Source organism: Felis catus, chromosome D3 (genome assembly GCF_018350175.1).
Source record: "Felis catus isolate Fca126 chromosome D3, F.catus_Fca126_mat1.0, whole genome shotgun sequence".
Classification (NCBI taxonomy): domain Eukaryota; kingdom Metazoa; phylum Chordata; class Mammalia; order Carnivora; family Felidae; genus Felis; species Felis catus.
In genome coordinates this window covers 35,987,727-36,005,641 of record NC_058379.1, presented here as the reverse complement: position 1 = coordinate 36,005,641, position 17,915 = coordinate 35,987,727, and the positions used below count along the sequence as shown (strand labels likewise).

At 44.1% G+C, this 17,915-nt stretch overlaps 1 protein-coding gene across 10 annotated transcripts in view; it reads left to right on the top strand.

Annotated features, from left to right (window-relative positions):
• Positions 1–17,915, top strand: part of PTPRM (protein tyrosine phosphatase receptor type M) — a 798,079-nt gene that overhangs the window by 683,247 nt on the left and 96,917 nt on the right. For all 10 annotated transcript variants that reach the window (XM_003995022.6, XM_003995023.6, XM_019814995.3 and 7 more), the window contains one exon: positions 13,621–13,708. In XM_003995022.6, the coding sequence (XP_003995071.1) occupies positions 13,621–13,708 (88 nt within the window). The remainder of the gene's footprint in view (positions 1–13,620; positions 13,709–17,915) is intronic.

The following is a 17,915-nucleotide window of genomic DNA, read 5'->3' as shown; positions in this document are numbered from 1 at the left end:
CCTGATAGGATCACATGTCTTATTCAGGAAGTCTGAGAGATCTTGAAATTTGAGACCCAACCAAGGGGATTCCCTTGAGAGTTTCCTCCAAGGAATCCTCCAGCAACTCCTGCCCATCAGCCCCATTGGTTTGTCCCTATAAATCCTAACTTGAGCTCTCCAATATGGTGGCTACTATCCACACGTGGCTATTTAAATCTAAATTATTTTAAATTAAAATTCAAAATTCAATTCCTCAGTCACCCTCACCTTGTTGCAAGTGCTCAATAACCACAAGTGGCTGGTGACCATTGTATTGGATAGCACGGATGTAGAATATTTCCATCATCATGGGACCACCATGATCTTCTGCATCTGGTAGTGCCTTGCTCACTAGCTTTGGTAGTCATTAAGGAAACCCTGCAGCCTACAGCCACCTGCTCTGTACCCAGCTCTGTGCTAAGTAGGTTAAAAGTGGAGACATGGACCCTCTCTTCAGGCAACACATAATCTGATTGTGGTGATAAAACAATAAAAGGTTATATATCAGATCAGTAAAGAAAAGTTAAGTAGCACATACTCATAACTACAATAGAATTTTGGAAGGGGAAAAAAAATCATTGGGAACCAGAGAAGAAAACTCATGGAAGAGGTGGGTGTGAGCTGAGTTACAACAGATCAACTTTTCAAGGCAAGACAAGGAAAGGAAGGACCCCCTCCTAGAGCAGCATCATATCCCACAGAATTGGGACATGGGAAGACACTGACGACAGCTGTTATGGTACCCTCTTCTTGGACCTGCATTAACGTTGCTTTGGTTTCCTCCTTTTTAGCTTAGCTTCTTAGCTTCTCTTGTTTCTCTCTCAGCCTTTCCTGTCATTCATTAGTACAAACTTGGGCTCTGGCACATCCTGGCAGGTCCACAATGATATCCTCCATTCTGCTGTCTGTCCCCGGAACCGCTCTGTCTGCCTCACCCACAGTAGAATGCATGCTGCAGAGATTACCTTCATGACTGCCAAATCGATTGAGCGTGACACTTTCTGTAAGCAATCTGAACTATCCAGTACCGTGGCCACTAGCCATTTGTGCCATTGAGCACTCTTGGTGTGGTTAGGGTGACTGGGAACTGGGCAGTAGGTTTGGAATCCCTTTGGGTTGTTCAGGGAGCTTGGCTGAGCCATAAACCGAGAATCAACAATGTCTTAAAGAACATCGGTATTCTTGTGGACAATAGTACATCTGAGATGTTATGGGTAAAGAACCTACAATAGTATTTGGAACATAGCAAGTGTGCTGCACTATCTTGTGCTATTATTAATGTCATCTATTCTGTTCTTACCATTATCCGTTCTTATTAATACTACTGAATGGATAGTTTATTGTGATTTCACTAGAAGAATACTTATGTAATCAAAATCTTCTAAGCCAAAGTTTCTTCCTTGTCACATGTCTTGGCAAATATTCAGATTCCCTTTCAAGAATTTCCTTTGCTGCAACAACAGTCTCTGGATATTGTGTGAAAGTTCATTCTGTTTTATGACGGGGATGGTAACAGGTCTTCTGAGGGCATTAGATCTTTGTTGTTTGCATTTTGAAACTGACCCTCAAATTTACTTTAATTTGCTTTCAAGTCTCTTGCCTTCTCTAAAATACTTTAAGGCAGTACTTCTAATGACATGAAACATCTTATTTTTAGTTCAATCCCAAACCTTGTAGGCTTAAATAAAAAAAAAAAATTGAACCATGTGCCCCCAAGGTTTTAATCTAATATCTGGTTCCCTGAATGTGGGCCAAGACTTCATTTTTTAAAGCATCAGCAGATTCTAAATACAACTTTTGGCAACTTCCTTTTAGCATCTGACCTCGATTCACTTAAACTAATTGTTGTCCTTTCAGCAGATTGTAATTCTAAAAAACAACAACAAAAGCTATATATACTATAGGACGTTAGAGGGATTTTGAAAATTCGTACAGTGCCCTCCATCTGAACTGTGCCTTTTCAGTATTGCTTTCTCAGTCATGATGGTAATTTATTTAAAACTAGTTAGGAGCATATAATTTTGTAAACGTTTTTAAGAAGCAGGCCTCAAAAATATTAAATTCAAATTTATGACGTAGGAATCTTCTGATTTGTAATTGTCACCTCTTGATTCATTAGTGCTTATGGAGCTGCTCCTATGTGGGAGGGACATGCTCAATGCTGAGGATATGCAGAGGCTCAGTCCTCCCCTGTGAGGCTCATGGTCAGGTTAGAGACCTGTGCTCTGTGCTTTTCTGTTAAAGCTCTACATGTTACATACATTATACTGGCAACGTGACAGTTGTGTGGCACTTCATGTGTACAAGCTCCTTACATGTTCTTTTTCTTGAAATTCATTGGTTTTAATATTAAAAGCCATCCTGTTAAGTAATTTAAATTGTTATAGTATTCCTACTATATAAACTGAAAATCACATTCAGTACCTGACCTGTGATCACATTAGGAATCAGTCAGAGCTGGGACTTCAACCCAAGTCTTCTAGTCTTGGATCCTATACTCTTTCCTCTTCTATACCCTGTGTTGTGAGCCAAGATCGACGGTGAGTTCAGATTTCTCCCCAGGCATGAGATGCAAGCAACGAATGGTGTACAAGGTGCCTTTCTAGGAGGTCTACTCACAGCACTGAATTACAGGGTGAGAAAATGATTTCCTGTCCAGGTAGTTCTTCAGTCCTGAATTATCAGTGAGCTTTGATTTGGAGCTAGAGTGTCTGCTCCATCTCTCTCAACCCAACAAAGAATCAGAAGACATCCAAGCAGTATTGCCAGGCTGAAATTAACCCCACTGTTTGGTTTTTATTCTATTTCCTTTTTCTATTATCTTTACCTGCAGTGAGTATCTTGGCTTTCCATTTACTGTACTGATAGGAAATTTCATTTCCAAATAAGTGTACTGTCTTTAAATATATGGGTTACATTTAAATCCCTAAATAAATTAGAGGAAAGTGATCGGGGCGAGGGAAATCGTAAAGGTGGTACACCGTGACTCAAATTGCTAAGAACTTGTGGATTGCGGCTAGCCAGCATCCCTTGCCTTCCAGATTCTTGTTTCTTTTTTTTTTTTAATAAATGTTTATTTATTTATTTTTGAGAGAGAGCATGAGTGAGTGGGGGAGGGGCAGGGCAAGAGGGAGAGAGAGAGAATCCTAAGCTGGCTCCCCGCTGTCAGTGTGGAGCCCGACATGGGGCTCGAACTCACGAGCCGTGAGATCATGACCTGAGCCGAGATTAAGAGCCAGACGCTTAATCGACTGAGCCACCCAGGCAGCCCCAAGAGTCTTGTTTCATCTTTGTGTTCACCTACTTGCAACTTCCCAATCCCAAAGTATCTTGATGAAATGACAACAGTTTGTAGGGAGTACAGTCAGATGAACAAAGAATTCCACCCAAGGTCTATGGTAGGATGATTGTAACCAATAACGTTTGATCTGTTCTGAAAGATGAAGTAGCTATTTGAGGATTCCCCATGGAGGCTATGAGTGGCTCCGTCTCTCAGGGCAGGAGAGTGAGGGGTGGTGGTCAGCAACCCCTGGAAATTTCTACCATGCCAGGATCTCTGTTCTGTGCCTGGTGCAGGCTCATTGTTTTGACTCTGTTTGGAATCTCCTCCTCACGCCCATCGACTAGGGCTGAAAGCTAAGACTTTCCTCACCAGCAGTAGTCTGCGGACCTCTAAAGTGATAGTGTCCCCAATCTTCGATAAGAAATGATGTTTGATAAAACATCAGCCCGTAAAGGAAAACAGCTAGGACTCTAATTTCATCATGGGTTATAATTTTCAATAAAAATGTTCACTTTTAAGAGTAGAAATTGAACTTTTGACAGCGTAAATTAAAATGCAATTATTCTCCACTAAACTACTTGAAAAGGTATTTCTAATCTTGATTTCCAAAGTTCTAAAGTAATTCTCCCTTCTAAATTTTTTCTCTTTAATCGCCTATGACTTAGGTACTGCAGGAAGAGCCTGGGAATTGTTCTGATAGATTTTGTAAATTAATAGATGTCAAAAAGAGCCACAAACCTCTCATTAAAGTTTCTTTCCCTGCTACGCTTACTCATTTCCAAATCTGTCATATCTAAAAATGTATCCTTAGACTTTCAGTCACATTTGATGGAGTTTACGTGCCGTGATTTCTGAGGTGAGGACGTTTTCAAACTTACAGCTCTCCAAGAAACACCATGGAAAGGACGTTCAATTTTTTTTTTAAGAGGGGGCAAGAACAAAACAGTAATCCCCCCACTTCTGCGTACTTCGTAGAATCCATGGAGGAAAAATACAGACCCCCTGGAGGGAAAAAAAAAATGGGAAGGATTATTGTCAGAGAGACGGTAACAAAAATAGCGGCGGAGTCAGTTTAAGGATTTGTTGCCATCAAAGCCTGAAGCTTTCATGTGAGAACATGAGCGGTAATTGCCAGCACCCTGATTGAGCGTTCACTGTGCATTAAGCGTGTTGCACACGTGGAGTCTGTCAGTCCTTATGACTGCCATGTTGTCAGTAGGGAGACATGGCTGGGGTTTCAAACAGGAAAGTGCCACGTGCCCAAGTGTGTTTTAAAAACTCACCCTGGAGGAAGTGTGTAAAAGCAGCCAGGCAAGACGCTCCTTCTGTAATCATGCAGGCAAGAGGTAAGTCGAGCTCAACTTTTCTGACGGTCTCAGAAGGAAAGGAGCCAGCTAGACTTCTCCAGAAGCAGCTATTTGTTCTCTCCGTGTCTTAGAAATTCCTTTTTCCCAAAAGGGGCTCTTACTCATCTCTGAAGATCTGGGTACCTTTAGCCCAGGCTTCCTGACAAATCACTCTCTCTGACACTCTGATTTCCTGACAAACCACAAAGGCAGGTGCGGAGGTAGAGGAAATTGCAGTTCTGGAGAGGTATTAACACCTCAAACCCTGGCAAGATCTGCATCTGAGAGGAAATGAAAATTGCTCTCTCTCTGAACTGTGGGTGGCAATCCTGGAGGAAGGACTCCGGCCCAGAGTGATTTAGAGAAACTACAAAACAGTTGAACCCGGGGCACCTGGGTGGCGCAGTCGGTTAAGCCTCCGACTTCAGCTCAGGTCACGATCTCGCGGTCCGTGAGATCGAGCGCCGCGTCGGGCTCTGGGCTGATGGCTCAGGGCCTGGAGCCTGCTTCCGATTCTGTGTCTCCCTCTCTCTCTGCCCCTGCCCCGTTCATGCTCTGTCTCTCTCTGTCTCAAAAATAAATAAACGTTAAAAAAAATTTTTTTTTTTAAAAACAGTTGAACCCGGTGCTTTCACCGGCTTTTAAAATAAAGCAGTCCTCTTGTTGGTGCTGCTGTGGCTTTTAAAATAAAGCAGTCCTCTTGTTGGTGCTGCTGTGACAGGGCACTCACTGGCATCACTGTTTTGACACTACATCCAATTACCGTGGCGTCCTTGGACTTGCGCGGGTAATACAGTGAGGAAAGGGCCAGGTCCCAGTTCCAGAATCTTGGCAAAATTGATTGATCTTATGATGTCCCCCATGACCAAGAGATAGGCAATGCCGAACTCAAAGACGTAGACTTTGGCCAACTTGTATATACTGAATTAAACAGTGCTATAAAATCCGTGTGCCATGCCTGTCCTCCCTGCGTGTAAGCAGCAGAGCACCCATCAGGACCATCTAGAAAAATCTACGTGCAAAAGCAGCCCTGGAGTTTTCAAACTGAGAAAGGTCATCCTCGTGGTTGACCCTTGAGAGCCATTTTGAGGGCAAGTGCCCGGGAATCAGGGACTCCCCAAAACTCTAAGTGGCCTCTGCATCATCAGTGGGTGCGAGCTTTGTCATGTGTGTGGGAGGACAGGCGTCCATCCCAGAGAAGCCATCCCACACTGGAGGGGTCGCTGGGCACTGCTAAGAACCTAGAACTTCATCATTAAGCACTCTTCCAGAGTTCAAAGAGAAGGATGCGGGACACAAAAAGGGCTGAGCATCCGCAAACAGCTACACTCTGCCTCTTAAAATTAATGCTCAACAGCAACTCACTCTAGATACATCAAAGTAGCCCCCCTTTTAAAGCCACGATGGGGCGCCTAGGTGGCTCAGTCGGTTAAGCATCACACTTCATCTCAGGTCATGATCTCATGGCTTCATGGGTTTGGGCTTCATCGGGCTCTGTGCTGACAGCTCAGAGCCTGGAGCCTGCTTCAGATTCTGTGTCTCCCTCTCTCTCTGCCCCCACCCCTGGCTCACTCTCTCTCTCTCTCTCTCTCTCTCTCTCTCTCTCTCTCTCTGTCTCTCTCTGTCTCTCTCTCTGTCTCTGTCTCAAAAATAAATATTCAAAAAGAAATTTTTAACCTGTGTTACCTGCCTCAGTCTCTGTAATTCCATGGGCTGTTGGCCCCGCCCACTGAAGGTTCAGCAAGAGCCACTGCTGTGCAGCTAACATTGTCCCCACTTTTCCTCCGTCACTCAATTCAAGAGTGGTACTTCTCTCTGATCAGTGGTGTTCAGATTGTTTTCTGCTTCCATACACTTGAGGGATATGTCACATCATTAGCAGGAGCTTACTACCGCAGTGATTCTGAAGGTGGAAAGAAAGGAGACTTTGGCATTAGGCCCATTTCAAGAAAAGCAGGTAGACTGAGGATCCCTCCAGAGTGCACATGGCTTCACATCTCCTGAGGAAATTGCTGCGCGGATGACGCAGAGCTGTGTGTAATCGAAGAGGCTTATTCCACAAAGAACGGAAACTAGAAATGCTTGGTGGCTTATGACCCACGACCAGAGTGACTTCAGACTGCTGTGTGCACAGTGCAATGCAGTGGGCACAAAGCCACGTGTTCTTGCCAGCTTTGTGGCCAGCGAGGGGCATCACAGGGTTCAAAGCTGGGGTCCAGGTCCTAGCTTCTGCTTGCTGACTGTTTCTGGGCATGGAAACATCATATAATATTTTCAGGCTGCAAACCTCAATTCCGTTGTCAAAAGAGAAAGAGACGTTAGGTAAAGAAAGGCAGTGTGACTATTGCCAAGATCATTGCATGCCTGGATCCTCTTGCAAAATAGAAAAATTCTGCAAAATTGGGAATTGGACTCTGTTTCAGTGAAACATGGGCATTTGAAGCGCTGAGAGTGATTAGCCACTTCTTTAAAAATGCCAAGTGGTGGGGCGCCTGGGTGGCACAGTCGGTTAAGCGTCCGACTTCAGCCAGGTCACGATCTCGCAGTCCGTGAGTTCGAGCCCCGCGTCGGGCTCTGGGCTGATGGCTCAGAGCCTGGAGCCTGTTTCTGATTCTGTGTCTCCCTCTCTCTCTGCCCCTCCCCTGTTCACGCTCTGTCTCTCTCTGTCCCAAAAATAAATAAATGTTGAAAAAAAAAATTTTTTTTTAAATAAAAAAAAAATGCCAAGTGGTGTTCACATTTAGATTTCAGGTGGTTTAGCCATAACACAGTTTGTGTGTCTAGATTTGGGCTTTTACCCTGCCCCAACCTCATTTGCCCATAATGCATCACATGCTCCCTCCGGCTGCCTCTGTCCAGGACACAGGAGAATGGCTGTGACTGCAGACCACACGGGAGCACATCTTGGGGCCACCTTCCCATCACCACTCCACTCTGAGCCATCAGGCAATTTTAGGTGTCTTCAACTGCTTTCGTATGATAGCAATAAATGGTTTACATGTTTACATGGCCCTAATAAAATGCAGTGCCTGGAAGAAGCAGAAGAAGCATGTGCAGAAAACAAAGAAAGTTCAGAGACTTTGCATGCCCCAGCAAGTTCATCTTCCTTCTTTCAGGGTGACGACTTTAGTCATTTTATGTGCCCGGTTTTATTCATATGAGAAAGGGAGGAAAAATTCCATTTCAGAAGCTTTCTGAAAAAATCTTGACCCCGCACTGCCTGAAAACATACTGTACATTATGCACAGCCTTGACCTGCATCCCTTTCTTCCTGGCAGCTTTTCAGTTGAATAGGATTTTTTTTTCTCCTTTTTTAATATCTGGGAGCTGTGGCGTTTGTAACAGACTGCATCATTTTGGAGTAACGTTCTCTTGAGGTGGGCAACTGAGATGTATAATTATATCTCATGGAAAATGATAGTGGTATGTGGGGTGGGGGAGGAGGTTATTGAATCACAAAGACATGTTCCCCATTCAGAAAAAAATGACTGTATGCGGGATGTTCAATTTCCTTCTGCTCTCTGCCCATGGAGAGCACAGCATCTTAGAGTGGAGAAGTCATTGGTATTCACTGGAGCTTGCCTGGTTTCATTTTTATTGTTTCTGAGACTTATTACTCTTTCAGAGTGGTTCCCAGGTTTGCTGCCTTTTTCTCAGTATATATGAGCTAAGGTAGTCAGAGGAAACACTTTAATTACATTTTAAGTAGAGCCAAAGCATAAGTATATTTATGAAAATTCTAACAGAAGGTGCAGTGAGACCATTAACTTAAATCCCCAAAATACATAAAATGTTTTTTCGTAATAAAAAGTCCATTGTTGGCGTGTTAAATTGTATGTGCATATTAAAAATCTGTGCTAAACACTAAATATTGCCTAAATGTCCATACTGTATTTTAAATTCCTCCTATAAAAAAGTGTCCTGGGAATGTGGACCGTCATCGTCGGTCTCCCAAGCTTGTCCTTATGTGGCTGTCCCACTGTCTCTCACCGGACCGCTTTTTCAAAAGCACACCTGCGCCTTGGTTAAATTTGATTTTAATGAACCTGCTCGTAACCGTCAAGCAAATAGTATGAGACGAGAGATCAAGGAGTTGGAGTTTGTACTTGAACTTGAACATAACAGTTGGTCTCGGATACAGGGAAACATAAGGGGCGGTAAGCAGAGAACCCCCTCCCCCGCCCCCAAACAGACACCAGACATTGGCATGTGCTCAGGAATCCTCTGATTCCTTCAAGGAACAGAGTTCTATTTTCTCAGCACCAGGAGGGTTCAAGACCTCGTTGGCTTTACTTTCAACAAATCTGATAGGAGCAGCCCTTAGTAGATACCACGTAAAATACATGGTGACTACTCACGTCCCGAAAGATAGAGTAGAGGTCTTCTCAAAGCAGTCAATTTATGTAATTTTAAAGGGACACATAACTTTTGACCGTCCTGAAGATGAGAAAAAAAGAAAAAGGATAGCTGAAGAACCTTGCCCAGATTAAAAAAAAAATCCACAGAAGAAAATCAAATGAAATGTGGGTTGATTTGCTTAATTTATTAGAAGATATTTAAGTACCTCTCTGAGTTCGTGGACGCTAACTAAACTTACAGCAGGAATCACTTCACAAGATTTGTACCTCACACCATTACGCTGTACTCCTTAAACTTACACAGTGCTGTATGTCAAGTGTATCTCAGTAAAACTGGAGAAAATGTATTTAAAAGTCAAAAGTTAAGTGAAATAGGACTTGATAGAATGATTGCATCGCAAAATTACTTCATTTTCCTCGGGTGTATTTCACTGGTAGGTTTATTGGGGACTATTGGTCCATCTCATGGTCTGAAAAAAAGAGGGTGCGTCTCAGTGGGCAAAAAGGCTCAGGCGCTTGGGAGAATGAGGAGTCTGTGTCAGGCCTCGCTATGGACCAGATGGGATGCAATATTCTAGAGCCTTGATGAACTGCATTCCTGCTTTGATTATGATTCTTGCTTAGAATTCCCAAACCAGGAAAGCAGGGGCTCACAGTGTGGAAGACCTATATATCATGTCACCGTTTCTTGGAACGCCCAATGGCCCTAGAGCTATAGATAAAGTTTTATTTTCTAACTAGAAATTGAAACAGGTGATGTATGCTAACAAAAAGCCATAGCATTTAAAACTGGGTCCATCTTAGGAAATAAAAAATCATCATCACTATTGACAAAAGGAAACAGAAGCCAAGTTAGTCAATCCAGAAAGCCCTTTTTTCCTCTCTCTGTACTCCCCATAGGTATATTTCTTACTTTCTAAGCCAAAGACAAGGACCTGTGGTTCTAATAATTGCAGATGTATTCAGGGGGAGATTGGCTATATAAATGGAATCAGAACTCTTCCAGAAAACGCAAGACTGGTCACAATGTCCATAAGGAGTCAGGACGCAGTGGATAACACTAGTCACCTCATCTTTTTCATGGAGCAGCACTTTTTGTTGTGTTTTGTTTCACCTTCAAGAAAATAATACACTTGTCTGCTTACAAGTAATTCACATAATTCCTGGATAGGAAGGTGAAGAGGCTTATTGCAAGAATGCCCTCCCATTTCTGCTCGCCTGCTGCTGCTTCCCTGCCATGATCACATTATCCAACAAGATCAGAAAATTTCTGTTTTTGTAAGAGTGAATGAAGTTTACTTGACATCTCTTCTATTCTCTTGTTGTAAACCTTCATTTAGAGACAAGGAGATGTGATCAAGATGTAGAAAGCAATCATTGGCCACATATACTGAAAGAGGGTTTCAAGTCCTTGTCAGGGGAGGTGTGGAACAGAAAAATCCGTGGATTAAGAGTCAAAAACCATTGAGGCCTGACCCAGGCCTGTGTGTTATGAGCTGGTTGTGTTCTTTCTACATCTCACGTCCCTCAACTTGAGAGCAGGGAAACATCCCTCCGTGCCTGACCGCTCTCCTGAGCTTTAGTTGAGACAGTGGACTCGTTCATTCTGCAAGCACTTAATAAGTACACAATAGTAAGTGCTTGGAAGTGGGCCCCAAGTGGGCTTGGACTTGGGCCCCACCTTAGGAAAACATGCCGTGAGCTACATGCCATGATCAAATGTAAGGGGATCGGTTATCGTTTCATTGTTTGTTTCTGTCTGCTTCCTGGCCACCAGTTACCTGAAAACACGAGGTTAAAATAACTGTTTTTTAAAGCAAGGGCTATCGGAAGGCCTGTGATTGTCACAAATGCTAAAGAAATAGCTGTGATGTGCCCGCCTTCCCCACAGGAGAACATCTTCTTGTTAGAAAGGGAAGGGATTCATGTGGCTTTGCCTCAGGTGACCTAGGAGCATTATTTTTACTAGTTGTACAAGTGCCTGTCCCCCTCGTACACTGCTGATACTCCTCTCTCTTTCTCTGTGTATGTGTGTGCACGTGGGTGTGCCCAACACACACACGCACACACGCACACACATACACGTACACATGCCCTAGGATAGTGTTCACCAGAGGCCATGGACTCTCCTGGAAGACTTTTCCCTTCTTCATCTTCCTACAAAAAAACAAAACCTGAAAACTTTTAGATGGCCGGAAAAGGCAAAGGGGATTGAAATTGGCAATTACATCATGACAAACTCAAAGTAGAATTAAACTGTTATGAGGGCAGTCAGATAATAGTTATTACTCAACTGTAAAATAATTGTCATTCATAGGGTAACAAAGACACTATTCAGAAAAAGAGTCTGACTCTAAAAGCCCTGAAGCTATTTTTAAATGCGTATTTCATAGCAGAATAGAAGTTACATGTCTGAATAAATCCTTTATCATATGATAGCCTTGTTCCTGAGGGAATTAACTAGTGATTTTCATTGCTGGTATTTCTATTGACTTAATTTATTAATAACCTGAAAATGTTTTTCCTTGTAATTTGTCCTACATCATGTGGTATTCACCCTTCAATTAACAATGTATGCTGTGACTCTGTTAATAGAACTATAGGTAATAGTACGTCTGATCCTCGTCTGCTGCCATGTTGTTTCAAAATGATAAATAGAATGTAAGAACTATTACGGTAATAAGGTGTCAAGGATGATCGTGACTAAGGTACCTTAAATTAAGACAGGCAATTTAAAACTGTAATGCTTATGTTCGCAGTGTTATTTTTTCACTGTTGCGTGTTACAGAATGGAGTGTCCCTGCTTCTTTGTTGTGTGGAGGGACTGATACCAGTGGTTCAGTGCTGGGATAGGGCTCTTTTCCAGCCAGTCTCCGGTGGTCAGTGAGCTGTTTGGTTAACAGCAGGATCAATACACATCAGGAAAAGGCGTGGACTTCACACACGGTACATAGGCAGGTTTCCCAGGTATTTGAGCCCCTCGCACACTTAAGCTACACAAGTAAAGCTTCATCCATCACCAAACACTGTGATCGCTCATTCACTTAATAGCCAATTATTGGATTCCTGCCATGAGGCAGAGGTTGTGCACAGACAGCAATGAAACCACGCAGTCCCTGCCCTCAGGGAGTTTATAGTCTGGCGGCAGATACAGTAGGATGAGCTGCACACCATCCACTTCGTGGTCAGGTCTGTGCAACACGCCAGGAGGTGAGGCTCCCTCATGGGGCCTCTGAGCAGGTGGGTCTTACCCCCTGCAGCAATACTAATGCAGTTTTACTAATGAGCCAGAACTGGACCCATAGAAAGTGATACTAAGTAGGTCCCATTGAACCACAGACTGATCACTAAATATTGGTAATGGTCGGAAATGGACAAGATGGCCAAACACTGTAAGGAGGACAGATGAGGAGTTTCAGTTCTAAAGAGAGAACTTGAAAAGCCACCCTGGGCATGTTTGAGGGTGTGAGTTCCTGAAACCACATCCTCTGGCCCTGAAGCATCTCAGAATGGTGCTCTCATCCATCCGCTCTACCTTTCTATCTTCTCCCTCCTCCTCTCCTCTTCTTTCCCAGTGGGTACCAAGAAGGAAGTGGAAGAGTAGCTGTGGCAAAGAGAAGAAATCAGTTTGACTAACCGCTTCTTACTTCTGTCCTTCTTTCCTTTCCCTCTCTATACACTTGGCTACACAAGGATAAAAGGGAAGGTGAACTGAAGTGGAAATACAAGTCTCGGACTTTTTTTCACTTTGTCAACTGATACCAAAGGATATATTCGTTATCATTTGAACAGGAAAAATATATATCTGACTAATAACATGAAGATTAAAGACCCTGGGCATAATAATGCCAAGTCCTTAAATAAATGGACATCTAAGCTCCATTAAAAAGGAAGAGAAAACTCTGGCAGGATTTATTACAGGATTTTAGCCTTGAAGGCATGAAGTCACAGCTTACCCACCTTGACAGTTTTAACCAAAAATCACCTTCTTTCAGTTAGCGATTGGGAAGAAAAACGACATCTTTGCATCTCTGAAGAGAATAATGAGAAATGGTAATATAATTAAGACATTGAGGGACATGTTCATTCTTTTTCTGTATTAAATTGATTAAAGTCGGATAGGGTGAACTCGACCATTTTATTTTATTTTATTTTTTTCAACGTTTTTATTTATTTTTGGGACAGAGAGAGACAGAGCATGAACGCGGGAGGGGCAGAGAGAGAGGGAGACACAGACTCGGAAACAGGCTCCAGGCTCTGAGCCATCAGCCCAGAGCCTGACGCGGGGCTCGAACTCACGGACCGCGAGATCGTGACCTGGCTGAAGTCGGACGCTTAACCGACTGCGCCACCCAGGCGCCGCTGAACTCGACCATTTTAAAGGCTTGTGCGATAAACTGTGAATTCACACTTCAGCCCCCATCCATGTTTGTAATGTAGCAAGTAAAGGAAAACAAAAAGTTAATGTATTTAATCCATTCTCTTTCCTGTGAACATCCTTTTCCCTTCTTGACCCTTGCTGTACATTTTTTAAGAACATCCTCCATCATTAAGATCCTGTGTTTACTGCACCAAATTGTAATTCTCCGTGTCACTTTTCTCTTTCTTCCAGAGCTTCTTTGAAGGGCAGTCTGCACCATGGGACTCCGCTAAGAAAGATGAGAACAGAATGAAGAACAGATATGGGAATATCATTGCATGTAAGTGTTGACAGCGTGATTGTGCTGTGGTATAACTTTCTTTTCGCATCTGCTAAGATTGACCACCAGCCTCACGCAGTGAGAATTTACAGTGCAATTACCGCCTTCATCCTTCTGGAAAAGCCGGTGTAATGCTTGTATTCAAGAAAGGGAAAACTACCTAAATACCCCCACTCCGTCAATGTGTCTTGCTGTGGGGCTAGTTTTACTTTCAGATTTAAGGTTTGGGTGATGTAGGTAATGTGAAAATGCTGAGGAAGAAAATGCATTTTAGGAGGAAGCATAATAGTCTAATGTTTCCCAGCTGCTACATGAGGATGAATGGAAATAATGATGTGCAACAAGCCTTAATGCACGGGGCTCAGAGTTCTCAGCAAGCATTAACTCATTAATCCTCCAGACACTTGGGTTAGGTAGGTCAGTAATAGCCCCGTTTTAAGGACAGGAAACCGAAACTCACAAGTTAAATGATAGTCCCCATATCGCAACACTCATTAGCAAAAGAGTGAGGATTCTATCTCAGAAATTCCCAGTTCCTGTGAAGCTGAATGGTGCCAATCCATAATGCCTCGGACGGTGTTTAAATGGAGCCCAGCCTCATTAATGTGCCGTAACGATGCTGAGACGCGTGGTGGATTGATGAGTTTCCTTCTCCCAGGGCTGGAGCCATCCATCCCCTGCATTAAACTGCTCCAAGTCACACAGGACCGCCTCAACGTACTGACAAGTACTAACAGGATTAACGCTATTTCTGAAGATAACGTAAATTCAAACAAACGATGTGAAAATAGAACTGGAGAGTGTGTAGCGCGTGCCTTGCTGCTACCGAAAGGACCAACTGGAAACATTTGCACAGTCCAGGGAACAATGCATTAGCTTTATTGATTGTGAAAGTACAGCGACATTGTATGCGTCTAAGTTAACGTTTCTTGGAAGGACAGGAGAGACCGCCCAGTAGAAGTTTCTGTGACTGTAGAAGTCTTCTGTGTCGACGCTCTATGAACCAGTAGCCACACGCCACATGAGCACTTGAAATGTGGCGGGGGGCACTGAGGAACTGAGATTTAAATTGTATTTAACTTTAATCATCTTGAATTTAAATGGTACACGAGACTGGCGGCCCCCATATCGGACAGTGCAGAGCAACGGTGTGTGTGTTTTATTGTGAGAAAGGAGGGGGCGGGGTTTACACGTAATAGGAACGAAGCATCCTGAGTGCGCATGAGCTGGCTCTGTTCTCCCTCTGGCCACTCATAAGTCCCAACCACCGGTTTTGCGGGTGACACGTGCTAGCTTCGAGCGTTCTGTCTGTTCATTTACTCCGTGTTTCCAGTGGTCCTGTCAGAGTCCTTTTTAGGGAGAAGATGTTTCCGATAGACCCAAGGCTTCATTGCCCTTCAGGGGATTCAGTCAACACTTAGGGAGCACCAGACACCAGACCCACAGTGAGGATTCCCAGGTGACAGGGATGATGTCCCCGCCCGCAGGACAGGGTAGACCAGGCAGGTAACAAGAGCCCTGTGACACCAGTACCCTGCAGTGACACGGCAATGTGCCGGAGCCGTGGGTGTGGTGATGTCAAGGCTCAGGGAAGAAAAACATTATTTCTTGCCATGGGAAGAATCGCTTGAACATTATAGATCCTTCCAAGTTCCTTCATATTCTCAGGGAGCCACTAAAGCTTTGTACTGTTCAAAGAATGCAGATTTCTCATAATGGCTCTCGGGGTTCTCTCCAGGAATTCCTTCAGCTCTACAACAAGCTCCAAGGAGGAGTCACAAGATCAAATAGGGAGTTCATAGCATGCTCTGGGCCTCCCTCCATGCCAGGTGGAAGGGGGTGTCAGTGAGCCTATGTCCTGCCGTCCCCACAATATCCCAGATGTGGGCCTCCCGCTGTGCATCCAGAAGGCTGTGTCAGTGAGTGTGAGTATAGGGGTGCTCAGCTGGCCGCTGTCCAGTATAACTTTGAACCTGCTCCTTCCTGAGGCAGAGCTTAATACCTGCACTTGGTGGGCATTCAAGGAATAGTTTTGAATGATCAATGAAAAAAAAGAATAAACGCGAACACTTATTGAGCACTTCCTACGTGCTAGACACGGCTCTAAGCACTTCCCATGTGTTAACTCATGTGAACTCACTTCCTGTGACGATACCATGAAATGGGTAATGTGACTGTATCTGTTTTACAGATGAGGCAGTTGAGTGAAAGGTTAGGTTAATAACACGTGGAGGCAGGATTCCAGTCCAGGAGCATCTCTTACAACCACTGTCCGGTGCATGGTTAGATGGTTGGTCCCCTCTGGCTTCCTACTGTTTTGAAGTTTTCTCCATTAGCATCATGGTCTGCAAGGGGCCAGTGTAGGTGACAAGAGGCAGCTTCAGGAGGCTTTAGCCCCTCTCCCCGGTCTCCCCAGGCCACCCCAAATAAATATACCAACTAAGTAAAAGCTGGGTACCTGCCGTCCAAAGGTAGTTTCAAGCTGTTCCTCCAGCCCCCAGGCTGACCCCTGCAGACCCCGTAGAGAAATTCCAGAGCTGCCACTGTTGAGGGTCTTCTGAGAAGCTCTTTTTTGATGCTTTCATGTCTGTTGTCTAAGAAGGATAGTGGGGACAGGGTCTAATGGGTGTATCCATTGTCCGTCTATTCTCATTAGTTGTCACCTAGCTCTGAATGAGCTCTGAGGGGAACAGGATGTCAGAGGACATTTAATAACAGGCCAAGTGTGAGGAAGGCAGTAGCTGACATGGCTGTCCGCATCCTGCCTGGTCTAGGGGACCGCTCGCTGGAGGGCACTGGCCAGCACATCGGAATATGGGGTGGGAAGGGAAACAGAACAAACCTGCCTCCCAACATTATTGAAATAAAAATTTATAGTCTCCTATAAAATCAGTACTTACCCAAATCCTGCTTACATAGGCACTCATATCAGTAGTTTCTTTATAGGCTTGGGGAAGAGTATTACCACCCACCCTGCACCCTAAGGAATGATATAATTGTTGAAAAGTTGGTTTTACGGATAAAGAAGTCTGCTTCCTAGCACCCAGGCCCTGGGAATGACCACTGACTATGATGAGGAACTGAGGGTTCCGTCAACGTATCTTAGAAATTCTTGTTAGTGCTTTTCAGAGAACATAAGAAGTGTTCTTAATGATCACATTCATTGTTTTGTAACATCGTTTGCATATAAAATGGTTTTAATGGTGCTTAAAAACTGTTGATTGGCTTTTGCTCTTAAGTTAAACTTTTTCCTTATTTACACTGTAAATTTGCTGGGCTAGTCCTTTTCAAATATAAACAAATACCCCTTTCACCATACCACAAAAACAGCCGTGGCAATTTTCTCCACGGTTCCTACTTATAATTAACTCTGAGCTTAAGATACACACCAAATCTCCAGGCTAAGGGGGCCCCTTGGAGCCTGGGGTCCTCTTTTCTGGGGACTGGCAGTTGAAGATAAGGAGCCAGAATCTGCAGGCCCTTCCGAGGCTCCCTCCTCCCTTTCTGTGGTCCTTTCAACAAAGACGTATTGGTCTGCCATGGGCCAGGCTCTGTGCCAAGCTAAAGGAACTCTTTCAACAGATATTATTGAGTGCTTGTTGCATGCCAGGCACTATCCTAGGTGTCAGAGACAGAGCAGGGAGCAGAACAAAATTCCTTGCTTGTACAGCACCTGACATTCTTATGGGGGCAACAGAAAAAGTCACTAAGTAAACTGTATAATATGAATAATAGAAAGCGAGGTGTGTAACAGAGGAAGTAGGGCAGGGGAAGGAGACGCGTTAGGGCGGAGGTTGTCGTTTTTACCTTGTGGTCAAGAAAGACCTCTCTGAGAGGATAAGATGGAAGCCAGGGCCTGAGACAGGTAAGGAGGGGAGCCAGGTACAGGCAGAGGCCCTGAAGGGGCAGGCCTGCCTCAGTGTGGTGCGGTGCGGTGCTGGGAATGGCAAGGAGGCCAGTGTCACTGGAGCAGGGGCAGGGGGAGCCAGGGGAAAGGTAGAAATGTGAAGAACTGGCATTTTCCAGGGAAGGCAGGGGAGGAGAGACTTAAATGATTATACAAAGGAATTAAACGATTATACAAATTAATGAAATAAAGTTAAGGGCCACGAAGGAGAGGGACAAGGTACCATGAGACTCTGTCGTGTGAGGATTGACTTGTTGAAGCAGTGGGGAAATGCTTCCCGGAGGATGTGAAATGGAGAAC